General features: G+C 48.3%; 1 protein-coding gene across 4 annotated transcripts in view; it reads left to right on the top strand.

Moving 5' to 3' along the window:
- ACO1 (aconitase 1) overlaps window positions 1-20,532 on the top strand; it is a 54,510-nt gene extending 33,978 nt beyond the window's left edge. For 3 of the 4 annotated variants that reach the window (XM_014467481.2, XM_023743533.1, XM_023743532.1), the window contains exons 6-20: window positions 46-229; window positions 739-878; window positions 2,761-2,932; window positions 5,289-5,389; window positions 6,921-7,037; window positions 7,813-7,972; window positions 9,223-9,358; window positions 10,070-10,154; window positions 10,951-11,107; window positions 12,258-12,382; window positions 13,913-14,017; window positions 14,897-15,039; window positions 16,766-16,913; window positions 20,211-20,333; window positions 20,514-20,532. In XM_014467481.2, the coding sequence (XP_014322967.2) occupies window positions 46-229; window positions 739-878; window positions 2,761-2,932; window positions 5,289-5,389; window positions 6,921-7,037; window positions 7,813-7,972; window positions 9,223-9,358; window positions 10,070-10,154; window positions 10,951-11,107; window positions 12,258-12,382; window positions 13,913-14,017; window positions 14,897-15,039; window positions 16,766-16,913; window positions 20,211-20,333; window positions 20,514-20,516 (1,899 nt within the window). In that variant the 3' untranslated portion in view covers window positions 20,517-20,532. Of the gene's footprint in view, window positions 1-45; window positions 230-738; window positions 879-2,760; window positions 2,933-5,288; window positions 5,390-6,920; window positions 7,038-7,812; window positions 7,973-9,222; window positions 9,359-10,069; window positions 10,155-10,950; window positions 11,108-12,257; window positions 12,383-13,912; window positions 14,018-14,896; window positions 15,040-16,765; window positions 16,914-20,210; window positions 20,338-20,513 lie in introns of those variants that run through there. The other variant, XM_023743534.1, reaches the window with a different exon arrangement.
- Window positions 20,533-21,710: the final 1,178 nt, after the last annotated feature.

Raw genomic sequence — 21,710 nt, 5'->3', positions numbered from 1 at the left:
GAGCGCCTCGGCATTCAGAGTGTTCTTCCTGTTTTTCCATCCTAGTGGGGCTCTCAGGCTTTTCGCAACATGCGGATCATTCCCCCTGGCTCGGGAATCATCCACCAGGTGAACCTGGAGTATTTGGCCAGAGTGGTATTCGATCAGGACGGATATTACTACCCAGACAGCCTTGTGGGCACGGACTCGCACACGACCATGATCGATGGCTTGGGCGTTCTCGGGTGGGGTGAGTGATCTCCGTATGTTCCGTCCTATAGCTCGTGCGTCCGTTTATGTTGGTACCATTACTTCCCAGTAGCATGAATTTGTGTGACCACAAGAATCGGAGAGGTGTTTTTGCCTGCTTTGTTTGCTGCTGTATTTCCAGTGCCCAGAAAAATGCCTGGGGCCTTTCTTTGGAAGAGTGAACTGGAATAGGGGTCAGGATCGTTTAGAAGAAGTGAAAATCACCTGGGGGGTGTGTTACAAGTGGAGGTTCCTGAACCCCCCGCCGTCCAGTTGGTGTGGAATCAAGGGGATTTTGATACACATGTTTGGGGACCACACTTGAAGAAACACTCATTAAAAAGTCTGTGGAGGGAGATAGAAGATAATTGCTCCTTTTAGAAGCATAACTCTGTACTAGTAACTAGTAGCGTTGTAACTGGGTTTATTGCCTGGTAATGACCCTGAATTCTGCCTGGGGATACGGTGAGAAGTAATGAAAGCATTCTTGTGTCATGCCACTCCTTGCAGGTGTGGGTGGCATCGAAGCAGAAGCTGTCATGCTGGGTCAGCCAATCAGCATGGTGCTTCCCCAGGTGATTGGCTACAGGCTGATGGGAAATCCTCACCCTCTGGTCACATCCACTGACATCGTGCTGACCATCACCAAGGTAACAGACGCTGCCTCTTCTGTGGTCCTGGAGAGTCACAGTGACAAACAGGGAAAATACATGATGGGTCCCTCTTGGCCTCCGTGTGTTCTGGAAATGCTAGAAAACCGTATGTTGATGATTTTAAAATGCAATGGATGGGATAAGGGATAGTTCTGTGGTTAAGTCTTAGGTAATTATGTTCATTTTCCTGTTCTATTGCCTCATGGATCTCTTTCTTTTTTAAAAAAATATATTTTTTTATTGATTTCAAAGAGGAAGAGGGAGGGAGAGATAGAAACATCAATGATGAGAGATAATCATTGATCAGCTGCCTACTGCATGCCCCTCACTGGGGATCGATCCTGAAACCCAGGCATGTGTCCTGACAGGGAATCAAACTGTGACCTCCTGGTTCATAGGTGGGTGCTCAACCACTGAGCCACACCGGCCGGCTGGATCTTTTTCTTTTGAAATTGTGAAATGGTTCAAATACAGAGAAGTGAACATGATATTCATATGCCTGCCACATAGACTTCACAGATGGTAACATTTTGCTTCAGAGCTCTCTCTGTATGTTTTAAGAAATGAAGTGTAATACTTACAGTTTAAGCTATCTTCTCTGATCCCAGAAATAGCGACTACCCTGAGGTTGTAAGAATCATTCATTTGCATTTGATTACACTTCTACTACATTTCCCCCTTGGTTCTTCCTTAAATGTAAATAACAGACTTTTTCTGTGACTAATGTTGGGCTTTTTAAATTCCCTTCTCTGTACTATAAGTTACATTATTGTAAAGATGTTTTTCTAAACTGGAAAATACTGGTTTTTTCCCTTTTTTTCTTTTAGTCCTTTTAGGAAATAATCTTTTTTATGTGATTTACTTGCTTTGAAAAAAGAAAGCAGTTTTATTTTGAAAGGTTATTGGAAAAGTGATTGACTTATTATCACAAACATAACTTTTTCTGGTTGTAAGTTTGGAGGCTTGGGGTATTTGGGATGGACGCTATACTGGGAAGGCCCGGAAAAGTCTTCCTTTGATGGAATCTCTATGGAATTTGGAATTGGATTTATTTGAACACACTAGTTTATCATAGATGTCTGTGCATTGTTCTTCAAATGTGGGATAATGTAAGGCTTGCACACAAAATGTGGCAAAATTTCACGTCACCAAAGAGCCTGTCCCTGTGTTTGTCCACAGTTCCTGAAACTGGCTTCCTGTAGGGCCAGTGCCTCGCTTGGAAAAGATAGGGGAGTCAGACTGGATCTTTTGGTTACATTTGACTTGTACCTGTGTTTAGGAAATTTGTTCATTTTACACTTGAAAATAGCCATTTACTTATTCAAGTCATCATTTATTTGAGTAAAAAAAAAAAATTATTTTTAGCACTTCCAGGCATTTCCAGTGATCTCATCACAGAAAAAGTGTTTCACATTTTTAAAACCTTTTCTTAATATTTTTCTTTGTGTTTATGGCATTACTTTTTTGAACGGTTTTGACATAATTCTAGATTTACAGGAGAGTTTATGTAAAGATGATACAGAAAGCTCCTGTTACCTTTCTCCTGGCTTCCCCAAATGCTACCTGGCATAACTGTAGTGCGTTCATCAAAATAAAGATGCTGACATTGTTACGAATGGCACTGTTAGCCGAGCAGAAACTTCGCCTGTGCTTTTGGTATTGTCCCTTTTCTGTTTCAGCTTCCAGGATACCGTGTTATATTCAGTTGGCATTAGTTTTCAAGGTTTATTTTTTAAAGTAATCAAAAACATGTTGAGCTAACTTCCTGTTTCTGTTTATCCGTGTTAGTCTGTAGGGATTGTAAGGTGATGATACGGTGATAGTTCTGCATGTTAGATGTGGTCTGTCCACTCTGACTCCTTTCCATTCTGCCGCTCAGCACCTCCGCCAGGTTGGGGTAGTGGGAAAATTTGTCGAGTTCTTCGGGCCAGGAGTAGCCCAGTTGTCCATCGCTGACCGAGCTACGATTGCCAACATGTGTCCAGAGTATGGTGCAACCGCTGCCTTTTTCCCAGTGGATGAAGTCAGCATCAAGTACCTGGTACAGACAGGTGAGTGTGACACGCGAGAAGCTGGGGCCTCCGTCACGTTCCATGGAGCGCAGAACGGGGCGCAGCCTCTGCCTCCAGCTCTTGAAGGCACTAGGTCTGACTTACAGATGTCTTCCTTCTCTCTGTGGAGTCAAAATAACCGCTGCGATATGAGCAGATGTGAAGTAGATAGGGGACAGCCATCAGGAAAAGCTCAGATTCCCTGGAAGCCGAGGGTTGAGGCCGTGGGAGGTGAGGTTAGGGGGTGGGCAGGCAGGAACCAGATCCACACAGGCTCGGAGGCCACAGTGATCAGTTAGGATTTTATTCCACACGTTCTAGGAAGCCACTGAGTCAGATTGAGCAAGAAGGTAACATGAAATAATTTTATTTTTAATACCTCCTTCTATGTGACAAAGATAGAGGAGACCTTTTGGTTCCCATATGACTCTGAAAATTGTAACTAAGTCATTAAGGAGAAAGGAGCAGATGTCAGCGTTCTCACCCATGTCCCGTGTTTACTACAGCGGCGGTGGTTCTTTCGCAGCAGGAGTAGTGGGCCTAGTAAGAGCTGGCTGCCCATCTCCGATGAGTCTCATAAGGCCCCTTCAGACTCCGACTCCCAGCTTCTCCCTGACTTTCCCAAGGAGAAGCCTCCTGGAGGAGTTACCATTGTCATGAAAAGCTCATTAAAAAAAAAAAAAGGTTTTTATTATGAACTAGAGGCCTGGTGCACGAATTCGTGCACGGGTGGGGTCTGGCCAGCCTGCCTTGATCGGGGCCAATCAGGCCAGGCTGACTGGGGGGGAGGGGACACGGGAGGTTGGCCGGCTGGCCCCGCCCCTGATCCAGGTGGGGGGGGTGATCAGGGGTGGGGCTGGCTGGGGGGGCGGGGGGGGCAGGTTTGCGGGTGGTTGGTGGGCTGGCCAATAGGGGGTAAGGCTTGGGGGAGGGGCTGCAGGCAGTTGCTGGCTGGCCCCACCCCTGATTAGGGTGGGGGGGGGGCCGATCTGGGGCGGGACCGGCCAGGGGGAGGGGCCGTGGGCAGTTTGCTGGTCACCCCTGCCCCCTGGTCGAACTCCCAGTCGAACTCCCGGACAAGGGGACAATTTGCATATTAGCCTTTTATTATATAGGATACAGCCACATTGAATTGATTAATTGCCACCACCCTTGATTTCCAAAGGACTTGAAGTGAAAAAGATATAGAAATTAAAGGACAGAATAAATAATTGAGGAAACCAAGCTAAAGAAGAGCGGGGAAGGGATGGCGGGGAGGGGAGCGGGAGGAAAGCTGCAGAATCATCCAGCGCGAAGATGAGTGTCTGCGGCTCGAGGGAGGCCACTCGGGTAGTGATCGGGCACCAAATCTGAAGCCTCTATTAAATCGAAACAAACACACCCCTCAGAGAAGTGGAGCTTTCTCACTCCAAAGAGAAGTTTCTCCTGCGCATCTTTGTGGAGGGATGGCGCGGGATGGAATCAACAGTGGGCTCAACAACAGGTCAGGATGAGCACGTTAATGAGCTCAGACAGTCGGCTTTTGTGAGGCCGGCACTAGAAGCTGACGACCTTGACAATTCATGTCAAAGAAACAGCAAACAACAAATGCTGCTGTGTGGTGGGTCCAAGGATCAGGCTTTCAAACAGTTTTATTCAGAGACTTGGGTGGACTGCATGTCCTTTGGGCGTACTTCCTGAGTGTTATCTCCTTCAGCCGGGGGCTTGTGACGAAGTGCTGAGCGTTCAGGGTCATTCCTGGGGATGCAGCACTATGAGTTAAGACTTTGGACTTTGGCGTCAAACTCAGGTTCGGATCCTGGTTCTGTCATTCACTGGCTGCATCCCATGGGAAAGTTACTTCATCTTGAGCCACCATTTCCTCATCTGTGAATGAGAATAACAGTAGCTGTCTCCTAAGGTCATGATAAGGGATTAGAGATTGAGATCATGCATTCAAGATGTGTAGCTCACAGTGCCGGGCACACAGGGAGTGCTCCTAGCTGGTGACTTGTGGGATCGTGGTGGACTGTTACGTTTGCAATAATAATGTGGGATGCTGGGAGTCTGGCCAGGTGAAGGCAGAGGCAGGATGTGCCGAGGCCTAGGATGCTCCTAATTGAGGAGCATAATAAAGAGAAGGGGGAGTGCTTACAGGTAGGAGGAGACTCTCATAGCCTCTTCCTTAGGAACCACAGGTCAGTTAAAAGTCCACAGGGAACAGCAGATCGGCTAGAGTCAGACTAGTGGCCTGAGTGCTGTGGCATCAGCAGGCCTACCGTGTGAAAGTGAAGTGCTATCACTGTATAATTGCTGGTGGAGGCAGCAGCTTATAGTCTTTAACCAGAGCTTGTTTCCTCTTAAAATGCCCACCCAGGTCGTGATGAAGAGAAGGTCAAGTACATTAAGAGGTATCTGCAGGCTGTAGGAATGTTTCGGGATTTCAATGACTCTTCCCAGGACCCAGACTTTGCCGAGGTATGAGAGCGCCATCTCGGGACTTGTGTTTCCTCTTCCTGAGGCGTGATTTTAGTGCTGCATGGTTTTTCTTGGGGGGTGCACTTGTAGAAAATTGGTAGAGGAGGACTAAAGGTTAAGCTCATCCTTATTAAAGACTAGTGGCCTGGTGCATGAATCCGTGCACATTGAAAGGAAATTAATTAGAAGAAACATTTTAACCTCACTATTCGCCCTTTCTCTATAACAGAAGTGTCAACCTAATTCACAATCGACAATGACAGATGGACACACACACACACACACACACATGCACGCGCGATTGGCACCAGCAAGAGCTTTATATGTATCTCGATGTGCGAGTCAACTTAGCCTTTTATAGATAAGAATAAACTTGCTTAATTAGACCTGCTTTCTGATTTAGCTAAACTTTTTCCAGCCCAGTGAAGCACCCCAACTTCTCTTTCAGGTAATTGTCAGCAACAAAGCAGTAAATATCAACACGAAGCAGATTATTATTGTAGATCATGCAGGGAGAGCAAACGGTAAAATATTTAACTGCAGCAGTGTTTGACTATATTCTGTGCAGTGAGAAAACCTGAAGTCATTTTCAAGGTCCTCCATTTCTTACTTCTTTTCAGTTGGGTCAAGTTTCTAAGCTTTCTAAATCTCTCTTTTCTGGCTAATGAAAAGAAAATAGGATTCTACCGAGTCTCCTATCTACCTACTCCAGGCCTTCTGTGAGGATCAAATGAGATGAGGCATGGGAAAACGCTTCACAGACATTTGGTTAAATTGTAAAATGTTTGCACCTGGCTATAAAGCAAGTCGTGTTCCTGGGCTGAAGAAACTCCAAGGAGGCTAGTTGCTAGGAAGAGGAAGCCGGGCATTGCTATGTGACATCATTACCCGGACAGACTTAGAATATTAGCCTTTTAAATATATAGATGGCAAAGAAATGGAGGCCAACTAGTTCTGATTTATCCAGTGACTAAGCCTTCATTCATTTTCTGGGGTGCTAACTGAATCCACACTTTTCTCAGCAGCCAGGAGCCGAGGGCACACTAGGTGGGGCCCTCATTTACCTTCATATGACACCAAGGGAAGGAAGTGCTGCAGTAGACTAGGGCCCGCTTCCTGGCATTGATGACTTGATGGCTGCATCCCTCCCAAATCATCTTAGAAAAAGTACAGTGGATGATGTATCATTTCAATAGAAAACCCATCCCAGATCAACTTAAAATGAAAAGGATGTAGGAGCTGCTTTTCAAAGATGGCTGGCTGGAAGGCGCTGGGCAGCAGCCACATGCCCACCCTGCTCTTCCTGAGAGCAGCACGGCTGCCTGCTGCCCCACGCTGCCTGCGGGTCCATCTTCATCTTTGGAGATTCATCCCTTAGGAGTTGAAACGCACACTGACCTCCCTGGCTTTGAATGGGGTGGTGTAGTTGGTTTTTACTGTTGCAGGGCTTTGAGATCTCTGACATGGCTTATGCTGTTTCTGTGTGGGTGTAACGTTGGTTCCACGTTTCCTTTCCTTCCCGGGGCGGCAGGTGGTGGAGTTAGACTTGAAAACGGTAGTGCCTTGCTGCAGCGGACCCAAGCGGCCTCAGGACAAAGTCGCCGTGTCCGACATGAGGAAGGACTTTGAGAGCTGCCTCGGAGCCAAGGTCAGTGCCGGAAGCAGGTGGAGGCCCTCCCCACCCCGCCCGCCCCACGCTCGGTCATCTAGGGCCAGGCTTCAGTGCACCCCCCTCCGAGATGACTCCTCCGGAAGCCTGGCCAAGGGGGCGTGTCCTCTCCATCTTGACGTCCTCAGTGCCTCCCCACCAGCCAGTGGCCAAGCAGCCTCCTGGGAGCACTTGGCCGTGTGTGAGCATAAGCCAAACCACCTTTGAGAGCATATGTGCCTTCACATGACGCTCCCACACCCTTCCCTGTACGCGCCACGCTTGGCTGGCCCTTGTGCTTCTGTTCCTTCCGTTCCCTGCTCGCAAGGTGGCCTCCGGCTCAGAGCAGACAGGCATCTCTCCTTCACTGGAACCTTCGTGGCACTTGATTGGCTGATTCTGACCCAAATGTCCCCTTTTCCTAAATTTCCATCTGGTTAGAATCAGTGACCTCATTAAACTATAATAATGTCATCGAATTCTACTGAGACTAACTTTAAACTAAATTTGTAGTTTTAACATTTCCGGTCTTCAGGTAGAAAGGAAGTAATTGCTAATTTCAAAGCAAGAGTAAGATTTAGAATTATGGCTGCTGTTTGTAAAGGTTTTAAAAGACTAAAGAAAACTTTACTTTTACTGTAGCATTTTGGATTTCATTGGCCAAGATATTTATGTTTTGTTAAGAATTGCCCTTTAATGTTACAGTTCCCAAAGTATTTCTTCATCTTTTAAAGTGAGAAGTTTTGAAAAAATATCTATTTTTTTCTTCCTGTAGCAAGGGTTTAAAGGGTTCCAAGTTGCTCCGAACCATCATGACGACCATAAGACGTTTATCTACAACAACAGCGAATTCACCCTCGCTCACGGCTCTGTGGTCATCGCTGCCATCACTAGCTGCACGAATACCAGCAATCCGTCCGTGATGCTAGGGGCAGGTGAGCGCGTTTGAAACCCTCCTCGTGGTCATGTGGACATGAGGGTGGAAATCCCCCAAGACACGACCCAGGGGCTCAGCATGTGGTTCCCTGAACCTTTCCTTTCCCAGATGTAGGAATTTATTGGCCCAGAAATGTTTACAAATAGTGTCCAAAGCAAAGTATTTAAAGTGGAACAAATAATGCATAAATGTGGTTAGAATTAACACCGAAAATAAGTAGAAGGAAGCAAAAGAAGATGGATTTCTGGTAAAGCCCAGAACCTTATGTCAGACTTTAGAAGAAAAGAACTAATTTCCCGTCGCAGTCTGGTCTCTGTACCACCCCTGCTGAGCCCTTTTGTTCAGTGGAATTCAGGCTTAGATTCCTTGTCACTGGCACCTGAGTTAGGGCACAGGCCTTGTCTGCAATTCTGATTAAGTAGCTAACATTTGCATCCAGACTTTTGTTACTGTAAGGTCTTTAAGTTTCCACATTTCTGAGCATCCCCCACAGTTCCTGTTGAGCTGCATGTCCATAGATGATGGAGTTACAACAGCCCTTTCCTTATGAGCTGGACAGTGCACAGGAAAACCAAGGAGTCAGCTGTTGCCAGCTAAGCTGACCGGGCTCCTCAAGAGCAGTCACCAGCGTGTCTGTAGCTTTCTGTCTTCACACCCCTCTCCTCATTTCTTTCTGCTTCTGTGATACAGCCTCAGACAGAGCACCCAGGGCCCCAGGGCCCAGGGCCCTTGCAATGGGCTGTGTTTGTGGAAGTCTTGTGGCCCAGGAGCTCCTGATCTTCCGCTTTAAGACATTTTTACATCTAGACCGACTGTACTCACCAGCCAGTGCACCATTCAGATGCCTTAAGAAGGGCCCTTCCGATTAGAATTTTCATCCAAATAAAACATATTTAGAAAGATTGCTCTCCCTCCCCAAATTAAAAACTCGTTTTATAACATATCCCTAAACAGTGTATCGCTTAAAACACACACACACATGCACACACACACACACACACACACACACACACACATCTCTTTCTTCACTTCCATGGCCGCGTTTGAGTTTACTGCACACATGTGAGTGACTTGGCCAGTGAGCTCTGCATTTCTAATAAGCAGCAGAAATAGCAGAAAGCGCCCACAGGAACGGGGCTTGGTCTGGCAGGGGCCGGAAATGCAGACTGAAGAGCCAGTGTCGTCCTCGAATGTCCCCGGTACCTGGAGTAGGCGGCCACCACACGTGTCTGTGTTTACCACCCGCAGGCTTGTTAGCCAAGAAAGCCGTGGACGCCGGCCTGACCGTGAAGCCTTACATCAAAACGAGCCTGTCTCCGGGGAGCGGCGTGGTCACCTACTACCTGCGGGAGAGCGGGGTCATGCCGTACCTGTCCCAGCTGGGGTGAGGGGGCGTTTTCTTTCACGCCGTTGCCTTTGTTGTGTCGTCTTCCACATTATCTTGCTGTGTCACCTGTGACTGACGTAAGCTCATCCGATGGTATCCAGTTCCGTAGTATTTTGTCGATGGTGAGTGAGCTTAAACCCTCACATTCCCACAGAGTAGGACCCTCGATTGCACTAGCGGTTCATCATACGAAGGTGCCCGCGAAGGGCAGCGCAGGGCAGGGAACCCAGCCTGTTGGTGGGTGCTGCTCCCTCCCTGTGCCGGGGGCCAGCGTTGGCTCCGCACGGAGAGCTGCCCTTTTACCCTGGCTGAGATGTTCTCTTTCCTCAGGTACTTTAGTTTTATTTGTCTCCAGATACAGTTTTCCCAGCTTCCCCATTATTCCTAATTCGGATGACAGGTTTTATTCATGTTCAGAAACCCTTAGGAATATGTGATAAAAATAGTGAATAGAGACAAGAAGTGGCATATCCGATTTCCACTTTCACTTACTTTCACTTAGACTTATTTTTATAATTGACTCAAAAGGGAGTCTAATGGAATGATCTAGAATGGATGAATAATGTATCAAAATGCTCCGGGAATGAACGCGTTAAAGGAGCGGCACTGTCCCAGGCTTATTTCGTGAGCCGCTCTCCTCTTTAAGTCAGCGCTCTGCGGGGGCTGTTCCAGCAGAGGGCGCACTGAGAATTCTGCCTTGTCTTCTAGGTTTGATGTCGTGGGCTATGGGTGCATGACCTGCATTGGCAACAGCGGGCCCTTGCCTGAGCCTGTGGTGGAAGCCATCACGCAGGTAACTAAGGGCCTGTGGGTCTTCAGAGCTGTGGCCTCTTCTCCTGTGATGTGTGACCGAAACACTGGTCATTTCAAGAAGGTTTAGGGAAGCAGGGGATGTGGTTGGATGTATGGCCCTTGAAGTCCAGCTGAACTTACTCGTTAGATAACCTGGGGCAAGTTAACGAGCCTCTCTTTACCTGCGTGGTCACGACTGTACACTGGAGGTGGTAAATAGTACCGTTTCACAGCCTGTGGGCATCCAGATGAGAATGGACATCAAAGACAGTGTGGCGCCTGGACACAAGTGGGGATGAATGCAAGTTCTGACTCCAGATTATTTAATCTGAAAACTGGTTCCAAGTCAGAGAGGTCTCCACCCACATGAATCTAAACTCACTTGCATGGGCTTAGGTTTTGTCCCATGAATTCTGCAGCGTTGACAAATGCCATTAGGTTTGCTTTGTGTGAACTACAGAATCCATGTAAGTCAGTGTGGCTGCCTGTAGCTTTAACTTTTGGTCATCCCCACCTGCTCTTAGGCCCCAGGCAGCAACATAACTAGGACGTTGCCTCCTGACCTACCTGGCATCTCCTCATGAGCAGAAACTAGTGACCGTGTCTCTCTGTGTCTTTGGACACGGATGGTCTTCCCCAGGGACACCCCCGTGTGCTCTCCTGTAGAGGAGAGGACCAGGGCAAGGGAAGCTTGAAGAGCTATGTCCTGGTGATGGGAAAACTCAGCAAATGGCCTAAAACGAGCCACCGGGGCAATCTTGTTCCCTGTGACCTGACTCCTCTCTCGCCTCACACAGGGAGACCTTGTCGCTGTCGGAGTGCTCTCTGGGAACAGGAATTTTGAAGGTCGAGTCCACCCCAATACCCGGGCCAACTATTTAGCCTCTCCGCCCTTAGTGATAGCGTATGCAATTGCTGGGACCATCAAGATCGACTTTGAGAAAGAGCCACTGGGTAAGGCTTGGTTTATGGGGTTATAATTTTCCCCCAATGAATTTGAAAATATAATTGGAAGAGAACTAGTGCTTTCCTTAATAAATAATGAAGCCTAGAACTGCCAGAGGTAAGATGAAAAGGGAGGAGAGTCTTTTCTTTATTCCTCAACACACAGCCAGACATAACTGACATAAATAAGGATGTACGTAAGAGCAAGAGATGACAGAAAAGAAGTACAGAGAGTAATAGAGAGCTTGCTCCTCTGACAGCTTCTCCAGTCCCCTTCTCCGTCTCCTGCGTTAATCTAATGATAGGCATTGCTTAAATATGCCCTCTGTGGGAACACCTTCAGATAGTTTAACCTCCCCAGATTCAGAGAAAAGGATGCTTTGTCTCCTTGCCTCTGGTTTTCTTGCTTCCTATCCCCCTTCTCAATTCACTGTATGCAAATTAGATTATATGAAAACAGTGCCCTTTCAGTTGACCTCTAGGAAATTATAACTTAGCGGTACAGGTGGGACTCATTACTGTGTATCCCATATTCCCAAATTTGCCTGTCCACTAAAATGTATTTTATCCCCCACGTCAATGCTCATCATGCTTCTGAGACCATTCACAGGCACGCACAGAGCGGGGAAACCTTCTCAGCTGAAGTCACATGAGGCAGCCCCCCGCCTTCTTACCTCAGCTGTCGTCCTGTAACTGAGTGACCTGTTCATGGTCTACTCGTGCCAGGGTGTTTGCATTGTTGTGCTGCCTGTAGGTGATGTCACTGACGGCCCCCAAGTAGAGTGCGGACGTGCTGCCTCGTGTCCCTGAGCCAGGGAGCCTGTGAGGTGTCTCGTGCTAGGTAGGCTTCATCAGGCACGGCTCATCATGCCCTTGGCAGGGAGTTCGATGTTAATGCATCAACAACATCTATTAACTAAGGCGTCTATAAACGAAACACAGAAAGCCAGGTTATATGCTGAGCAGCTGACCGAAATGTTGTGGCCGAGGCTCTGACACCTGCCCTGTGTTTCCTCGGGGCCGTGATTTAGGGTTCACCCTGCAGTGTCGGCATGGACTTGATAGATAGAACTGCCGCCAAGAACAAGACTCGACTGTGTGGAATAAAGAAAAAGGCTGTTAAATGAAGTTTTCTCATTAATAAACATTTCTCCCCCAGGAGTGAATGCAAAGGGACAGCAGGTGTTTCTGAAGGATATCTGGCCAACGAGAGATGAGATCCAGGCGGTGGAGCGTCAGTACGTCATCCCTGGGATGTTCAAGGAGGTCTATCAGAAAATAGAGGTGAGGGCCCGCCCGCCCGCCCCTCCCCGCCCTGAGAGTCTGAGGGAGAGCTGCTCCTCTGTGTCCTCTCTGCAGACTTGGAGGCTCATAGGAGTGGAACCGGTTCATTCCTCCCTCTTCAGAGAGTAGGGAAGTGGCTCTCAGTCATTTTTCTCCTGTGACTCACAGTTTTACAAACCCCACACGCCCCAGATGTTCCAGGTTGAGACAGGTGGACGGGAAGAAAGGCCTCAGGTTGTGTGTGAGTCCCAGCCAGCTCCCCATCGCTCTCCCTTTCTCAGACCCCTGGGCTGTGGCGTCCCTGTGGGTGTCACTGAGGTGGTGTCACTGAGGTGGAGTCGGTTGGGGGAGTGCACCTCTCCCAATTATTTGGATGCTTAAGAATAAATAAATAACCAAACAAGCAAACAAATAAATAAAAGCCACTCAGTAGAAAGCACCGAACTGCTTAAATAAATGAAACTCTTTGGGCGTTTTACGAATAGGGATAAAATGTATAGGGCTTAGTGTTGTTTGTTGAGACCCTTGGATGTTATTTCTTTCCCTGCTTTCTGTGTTAAGCTGACTCACAGCCTGCTGACAAGGGCTTGGGTTTGAAACAAGACAGCAGGCTCTCCGGAGGCCTGGGGGCTGTGCCCTCCCCCCAGCGGCCCTTGGGAAATGAATGGTCTGTGGGAGTTTGGTGGGCATTGCATGAAATGCATGCATTCAGAGGCTGAGCTAAAGGACCTGTGGAGAGATTTCAAGCTAATTTGTATGCAAAGCAGCTGTGATTGGCTATCCAATGACCATGTGACTTGGAAATCTACTTCCCCAAATCTTCAGAGAGTAAATGATTTCCCCTTCCGTACAAATCTGGATTATTTTTTCTTAATTTGTAAGTATATGGAATAGTTATCTCTTGCTGTACGACAAATTACCCCGAAACTTTGTGGGTTAAAGCAGCACGCATTTATTATCTCACAGTCTGTGGGTCCGTGTGTGGCTTAACTGGGGGCTCTGCCTTCTCAAGGCTCCCGTCAGATGTCAGCTGGGGCGCTGCACTCGTAAGGGCACTCACCGGTGTGGTGGGATCAGCGCCTCAGGAGCCTCAGTTCCTCATGACCATCAGCCAGAGGCCTTGCTGGTGGTCTCTGCACAGCTCACAGCCTGGCAGCTGACACCCTCAGGGCAAGCAAGTGAGGAAGCAGGAGAGGCTGAGGGACATAGAAGGCAGAGTCTCTTCATAACCTAACCTTGGAAATAAGTCACTACGTTCAGCCCATACTCAGCAGGAGGGGCTCCCTTTAGGGTGTGAATCGGGGGTGGGGGCAGCTGGGATCTTTGGGGGCTGCCTGTCATAGTGCACATGTATTGTTAAGTTATTTAGCATGTCACTGTCTTCGTATAAAGGAATTCTTTTGTATGACTAGAATAAGAATGGTTTTTATTCTACTCGTAGCTCGAATGTGTGTTATATGTTTATGTGTTGAATTTTCCTTGTAATAGAATGTAATTGGATTGGCCCTTTTTTTTTCTTTTTTTCTAAAGACTGTGAATGAAAGCTGGAATGCCTTAGCAGCCCCGTCAGATACGCTGTATTACTGGAATCCCAAATCTACCTACATTAAGTCACCACCATTCTTTGAAAACCTGGTATGACTTTATTTTTAACAAACTGAATTCTTCAAAAGGTTTCTTTCCTTATAACATCTACTTTATTATCCCAGGCCCTTGTTTTCACCACCTATTTCATTCAAACCTCCACAAACCCAAGCAAATGTCATGAGGGAGGGTTTGGGGAATCTGGGAGATTGGCTGGAGTGAGACCTCAGTTTCCTGCCAGGGCTTGTGTGTGGCTGTGTAGAGACACCTGGGGATCAGATGCCACCTGGGCGTGGTCTTGGTGAAGTCGGAGGGCTGTTCCAGGGAGCATGCAGGGCCTGCATCCTTCCCCTGAGACCCACTCAGACAAGGCGTCCTTGCTGCCCTCTGGGGGGCGGGGGGGATGGGATAGAAGTCAGAGTTCTGTGCACGTGGAGAGAGAGAATGCCACTTGCAGCTGCACCCTGTTGCTTTGGAGGGGACAGGGCCAGTCCTCCTTCCCTCCAAGGGTGAGATGTAAGTGTTTGGAGTAAAATCACCTTACTTTTCTAAGCACCCCTGATAAAATTGAAAAGAAAAAACAAAACACCCTAGAATTTCCTGTGCACTGATTAGGGCTGTCCCCTGGTTCAGGTCCACAGAGCTCCACTCTTGAGACTTCCCTTGTGACTTGTTGGAGGAAACCTGGCCAACCCTACTTATGTTCTTTTTTTTTTTTTTAATATATTTCTATTGATTTTTAGGGAGCGAGGAAGGAGAGAGAGATAAAAATATCAATGAGAGAGAATCATTGATCGGCTGCCTCCTGCACACCCCCCACCAGGGATCAAGCACAAAACCCCGCGCATGTGCCCTGACCGGGAACTGAACCAGCGGCCTCTTGGTGCACGGGGCACACTGGCTGGGCTGACTTGTTGTGTTCTCCGCTAGATGCTGAAGCCGCAGCCCGCTAGATCTATTGTGGATGCCTATGTGCTGCTGAATTTGGGAGATTCAGTAACAACTGACCATATCTCTCCGGCTGGAAACATTGCAAGAAACAGCCCTGCTGCTCGCTACTTAACTAACAGAGGGTAAGTGTGAGTGAGGTGGGAGCTGAGGACCGACCGAAGGCGGCAGGGAGGGACTAGGCCAGCATTGCTCTTCCGCCTGGTCCTGTTGGAAGCAGACTGTGGCTCTTCACCGAACCCTGGTGCTTGGAAACCAGTCAGTCTTTTGTTTGCTGCTTCGAAGCTTCTATGGGTGAATCCATCATCCCGTGAGCCCTGTCAGGGGGAGAGGGGACAATCTTCGAGCAAGTATTGTGCACATTCGGCTCAACTATCATTTCTGCCCTGGCTTGCCAAGTAGATAAAGCACAAGGGTCTGCTTTTAACCGCGGCAGAGCCTGGCTGCACTTGAACTGCTCAGCAGAAACATAACGTGAACTGCATTGCCGTTCCCGGTTATGACATAGTCTTTACAGAGAACTGCTTCTAAGACTGGCAGTTCACACACTCATCAGCAGTCCTCAGTCATGCACCGATTTTAACAGGTACTACACCAGGGTTATCTGCTGTTAGCTAGTAGACCCGTATTAATCAAAGTCGGTCCCGACTCTCGCTTTCCATGAGAATCATCTGGGGAGATAAAGACTCCTGGTTCCCCTCCCACCTCCCGGATCAGCTTCCTCTGCGATGGGGCCCAGAGCCAATTCGAGGAACAAAATCCAACACCTTGTTTTGATTGGTGATTGGTGACCTCTTTTGAGACATGGACTCTAGGGAACTGAGTAAAAGCAAATATAATACCTTCCCAGAAAAATGCACATATCATAACATCTTGGATATCATTTTAGTTGCTCCTGAAACCCATTTATAGGTTCACTCGGTCCTCAATTAGATCTAACCTTTAAATCACATTAACACTCACACTCATTTCCCAGCATTTTAAGGTGCAGCCCAGTGAAGGGGTCACTGTGTTCGTAGTAAAATGTTGTCTCTGACGTTCTAACGTCCCTCTGACCAGGGTTCTCTCTGATCACAGGACGGAGGGATAGCTGTTCTGCCTCCTGGGTACTGCTCTGGTTTCTATCTTATGAAATTGTAAATCCTGCTGCCAGTTGTGTGTCTTCCCTTTCAGTCCAGTTCCTGATAACTGGGGGACAAATCGGAACCCCCTTCTGGTTAGCTTATGGGACATATTTTATGTTTCCCCCATTTTGGGCTCCACCTGACCCCTGACCAACTTACTTAGATTATTCGTCTTTACTTCTTTTTCTTACCCATTTATTTTTAAGCCTCACCCAAGCCTATGTTTACCGATTTTAGAGAAAGAGGAAAAAAGGGAGAGAGAGAAACATCGATGTGAGAGAGAAGCATCGATCCTTGGCCTCCCGGATGTGCCCAGAGTGGGGATTGAACCCACGGCCCTTTGGTGAACAGGACAACCCTCCAACCAACCACCTGGCCAGGGCTTTCTTACCCATTTGTCATATTTTAATTTTTGTGAAACCTTAAAGCTTCCGTACTGAATAAATCAATAAATACTCTTATTAGAGTTCCTCCTACTTTTCTACCCAGATTTATAAGACGGAGGTTGGCCTGGGATAACATTTAGTTCCACCTTCCCACCCCAGAGGGAGGTTGGGGATTGCACCTCCAGCTGCCTCACTGAGGCTATGGGAACAGCTTGCTGCCCGGGAGGGCATTCTTGGTAGATGAGAGGAATACTGAGGTTTCTGTTTTTCCCTTCTTGGTGTAAGTGAAGGCCATCTTCACCCGTTCACTCAGCCGGCTCCCCTCCCTCTTGCCTTGGCAGCCTGACTCCGCGGGAATTCAACTCCTACGGCTCCCGCCGGGGCAACGATGCCATCATGGCTCGGGGCACCTTTGCCAACATCCGCTTACTGAACAAATTTTTGAACAAGCAGGCACCGCAGACGATACACCTGCCTTCTGGAGAAGTGGTGAGTATGGTGACCTCGTCTGGCCCTGCTGCTTGGGTGTCTACCCGGTCGGTCACTTTCCTTCGCTCTTAGCTCCTTCCCTGCCCCTCCTGCCTCTGGCTTCCTGCGGTCTCGCCAGGTGTCCATGTGGAGCTCATCAGAGATGGGGACGCCCTTTAACCTGGGAAACCTCGTCCTGCTCAGAGGTCCTGCCTTTGGCCTGACTAAATCCGCTTTCCTGGAGTTGAGCTTCCAGAGCCTTTGAGTGAAATGCACGAGTTCAGAGAGTTGGAGGGGAGATTCAGGGTAGGGTAGAGGGTGTTTACCCAGAAGTGCTGCTTTAGGACTGTATTGGCATTTAGTTGAGTTCACCACCACAGGAGGAGAGAAGGAACGTGGAGGCCGGCTCGGGTCCTGTAGGGAACCCGTAGGTGGGCCTGCTACAGTGGGATTGTCTGCTGGGAGGCCTGAGAGAGGCCGGGAAAGCCTGCCCTTTGAGTCGGACAAGCCCGGGTTCAAGTCCCAGCTCCACCTCACACCAGCTGGGGAGCTCCCAGCAATGCATTTCCCGCTGAGCCTGAGCGTTCTTACCTGTGAAGCAGAAATACTGTTCTATCTACCTCGGCAGGCTCTGAGGCTAAAACGTAAACGGAGGGACATGTGAAACAGCTAGTCTGGTGTCTGGTCCGCAGTGTCACTTCCCTTCCCAGGAAATGTGGCGAAGCTGCTGGAAACGAGCGAGACCACTTGCGAAATAACCTTCCCAACCTATTTTAAAACAATAACAGCTAATATTTATGTAGAACTTACTATGTCTCGGGTACTGTTCTAAGCTGTCTGCATGCATTGTCTAATTTAATACTCGTAACAACACTTTGAAGTGGGTACCATAGTTACCCACTTTTTATTTTTTATTTGTTTAAATATATTTTGTTGATTTTTAACAGAGAGGAAGGGAGAGGGATAGAGAGTTAGAAATATCGATGAGAGAGAAACATCCATCAGCTGCCTCCTGCACACCCACTACTGGGGATGTGCCCGCAACCAAGGTACATGCCCTTGACCGGAATTGAACCTGGGACCCTTCAGTCCGCAGGCCAACACTCTATCCACTGAGCCAAACCGGTTAGGGTGTTACCCACATTTTAAATTGGGAACCACGGCATCGAGAGCTCATATATCCCTAAGGCCACAAGTAGAGAAACTGAGTTTAAACCCAGGGAGTCTGGCTTCGAAGCCAGTGCTGCTTGCCACCACACCCACTGCCTCACCTGCAGCTGATAATGTTTTTGTAAAGTCTCTTCATAGACAGTCACTGGTCACCAGGACCAGCTCAGAGCCAGTGCCCAGTAATGTTCAGTGAATCAGGGATAATGAGCAAACTATTCGATGAAAAAGATACCGTTAAATGGTGGGATGCGCAAGAGACCGAGGGGAGGCCTTGGGGCGGCAGACATCGGGGCCTCCGGGTCCTGACTGTTCCGGTGAACGTCACTTACTTGCGAACCCCACCATGGCAGAACTTTCAGTCAGATGTTCGGTGCCTCTTAAATGAGGAGACAGAAGCAGAGAAGGACGGGCATTTGAGCCAACCCTTGAACTCGAAAGATAGACCTAGGCCAAGGACAGGGAGGAAGGGAGAGAAAACAGATGATGCAAAGAATAGAGGAAAACAGAAAAAAACATTGTTTCTTCAGAGTGATGAGATGGTTTCCTGTTGCTGTAAAGCAGGGGTGGGGAACCTTTTTTCTGCCAAGTGCCATTTGGATATTTATAACATCATTCGCAGGCCATACAGAATTATCGACTTAAAAAGCAGCCTGCTGTGTTTGGTCAAACATCTAATTAACTCACCCTGATGCCTTGGCAGGGCCTGACTAAATGATTTTGTGGGCCTTATATACGGCCCATGGGACAGACGTTCCCCACCCCTGCTGTAAAGTAATTAGAGGGCAAGAAAGAGTTCTTTGAATTTTTTAAAAAAAAATCCCTAAAAATTTCACAGGAAAAGTTGGTTAGTTGAAAAAAATCTCTCAAAATATAGAACAGAAAGATAAAGGAGAAATTAGAGAGAAACTGAGAAAAGTAAAGACTGAACTGAGGAAGCCCAACATCTGACTGCACAGAGATACTGAAAAGAGAAGAGAGGAAGTTCTCACACACCAACATAAGGGAAATTCTCGACTGCCGGATCGAAGACTCCAGATTGAAAGGGCCGCTGAGTGCCCAGCAGAGTGACTGAAGATGACCTGCGCCAGGCACATCCCTGGGAAGTTAAGATCAGCGGAGGTCTGGCCAGGGCAGCTCAGTTCATTAGAGCATCTTCCCCTGCACCGAAGGGTCACGGGTTCCATACCTGGTCAGGGCGCATGCCTAGGTTTCGGATTCCATCCCTGGCGCCAGTCAAGGAGGCAACTGATCGATGTTTCTCTCTCACATCAGTGTTTCTCTCTCCCTTCCTCTCTCTCTCTGAACATATCTTCGGGTGAGGATTTTAAAAAGGAGAAGATCTAGAAACTCCTGGAGAAGCTAAAACAGGTTATATACAATATGCCGGAGATCAGAGGTGCCGAAGCAACACTGGGAACTTAGACTGATTTCTCCCTTACACTCCTGTCCTTCACACCCCACTCAAATGAAATTAAAGTCATAACACATTCAGATACTCAAAAATTGAAATTTTTCTAAAACCCTCTCAATCAACCATTTCAGTTAAGAGAATATCTATATTTATAAAAGACTAAGTGACCAGCTGACCTGTCAGTAGGGATGACACTCACTGACCACAAGGGGGCAGATGTTCAACGCAGGAGCTGCCGAGCGACAGCAACTTTGCAGAGTGCCCTCTCACACTCTGGGACCCCTCGGGGGGATGTCGGACAGGGTAGGCCAAGGGACCCCACCTGCCGGAGGGACCCCGCTCACTCCGCAGATGCCCTTCAAGCCCTGGCACCGCCCCAGGTGCGGCTGGCCTGGGAGGGACTTCAGGAGTTGGCTCCAGGGCATGTCCAGCCTGTCTAGCCCAGTCCCGCCCCGCCAGCCACCTTTTAATTAATTTCTTTTCAATGTGCACAAATCCGTGCACCAGGCCTCTAGTAAAATATAATTTGGTCAGTGTAGATAGATGGAGCTCATTGGGAATCTGTAGACCAGGCATCTGTAGACCAACCTATAGGTTGGCTGAGTTTTCCGTTGGCTTTGCGTTGACCTGGCTCACTGCAGACCTCTGACCCTGCACACCCCACCAGGTCTCCCTGGCCTGTGTCTGCACTCTGTGCCTTTGCTACATCTGTAATACCTCCCCTTTCTCTTCCTCAGCTTGATGTGTTTGATGCCGCTGAGCGGTACCAGCAGGCGGGCCTTCCCCTGATTGTTCTGGCCGGCAAAGAGTACGGCTCCGGCAGCTCCCGGGACTGGGCAGCCAAGGGCCCTTTCCTCCTGGTGAGTATGACATAGGGACATCCCCGCGGGCAGCTGCCCCTGTGGACTGGAAGGGACGCTGGGAGGGGCCAGGAATCAATTCTGGTGCTTTACTCTCCACGATGTGGAAGAGCAGCTCCGAAAAGCAAGTGGTGTTTGTTCCTCCCCTGCTTCTTGGTGGACTGGCTTCCCTTCTCTCAGTGAAGAGTAATCTGGAGGTGAAATGGTTCCCTCAGACCAGACATATCCCGGAGCCATGGTCTTTGGGGGTCGCAGTAGAACAGCTGAGCAGAAGGTCTGTGCAGTCTCTGAAATCATTTCCAAAAGTTTGTCTGTATGTCTTTTTCTAAGGGGAAAATTCCATGGTTTTCATAATGTTCTCAGAGGTTGAGGACCCAACATTTGTTTAAGGCCATTGTCCCCGGTGAACTTGAGGAATAAGCCAGGGCTGCTGCTGCTGACCTGTCTGCCAGGTTCCTGCAAGGGAAAAAGTCAGGAGCCTGAGCTTTGGGTAAACTCAGGAAAGTGCTTCCTAGGATGCTTTTTACTGCCTGTGAAAGTCTCTTTAAATTCAGCCGGGAAGGACTCTCTCTCTCTATTCAAACAAGACACTGGGTAGACCCTTCAGCCTTTCAGGGCTTGACCAGGAGGTTTCCCCAGGGGTGGGGCCACACAAGGCCGCAGAGAGCTCTCACCTCTTCAGAGACCCCAACAAAACCTGCTGCCGGCTTTAATCCTCAGGGCAGATAAAACGGCTTAGCTGATGTCAGTGTAGATAACGTGTGGCTCAAGCCAATCAATGCACTTGGGAAACCCTAAGTAAGTGGTATCCACAGTAAAACATGTGGCTGTCCGGTAGGCAGCCCCAGACATCCAGGCTTCTGAAAATCTTTGAATATCACACACCTATTATTTTGGTTTTTTAATCAATCATTTTGTTCTGTCGGAAAAAAAAAATGTTCTCTGATTATTTGGTAGTATGTCAGGGGTCTGCTCTTTTAGAACCTGCTGAAAAGAACCAGGGAAAAGAAGGAAGAGGTTTGAGGAAGGGAGCTGGTCGCTGACAGTAGTGCCAGTCAGTTGGGTGGGAGGGAAGGAGAACTGGCACCCAGGGGGCGCTCCAGAGTCGAGACTTCGCTGTAGAGCTGCTCTGAGTCCTGGCTGCCCAGACACCATGTACTTCAATCTGTCACTGCCCAGCCAGGGCCACTCAGCAGTCTCCTGGGCTGAATTCATGCAGAGAGGGTTATACAGTTGTGATCTGTGGCATTGACAGACCTGCACAGCCATTTGTACAGAACTAGGGACATGAATAGTATGCATTTACAAAGATTTATACTCCCCTTCAAAATAAGTACATAATACATGTATCCAAAAATCCGTACAAAATATCTGCTA

The sequence above is a fragment of the Myotis lucifugus genome, unplaced genomic scaffold (assembly GCF_000147115.1).
Source record: "Myotis lucifugus unplaced genomic scaffold, Myoluc2.0 scaffold_398, whole genome shotgun sequence".
NCBI lineage: Eukaryota > Metazoa > Chordata > Mammalia > Chiroptera > Vespertilionidae > Myotis > Myotis lucifugus.
This window is presented reverse-complemented; position numbering and strand designations above follow the sequence as displayed.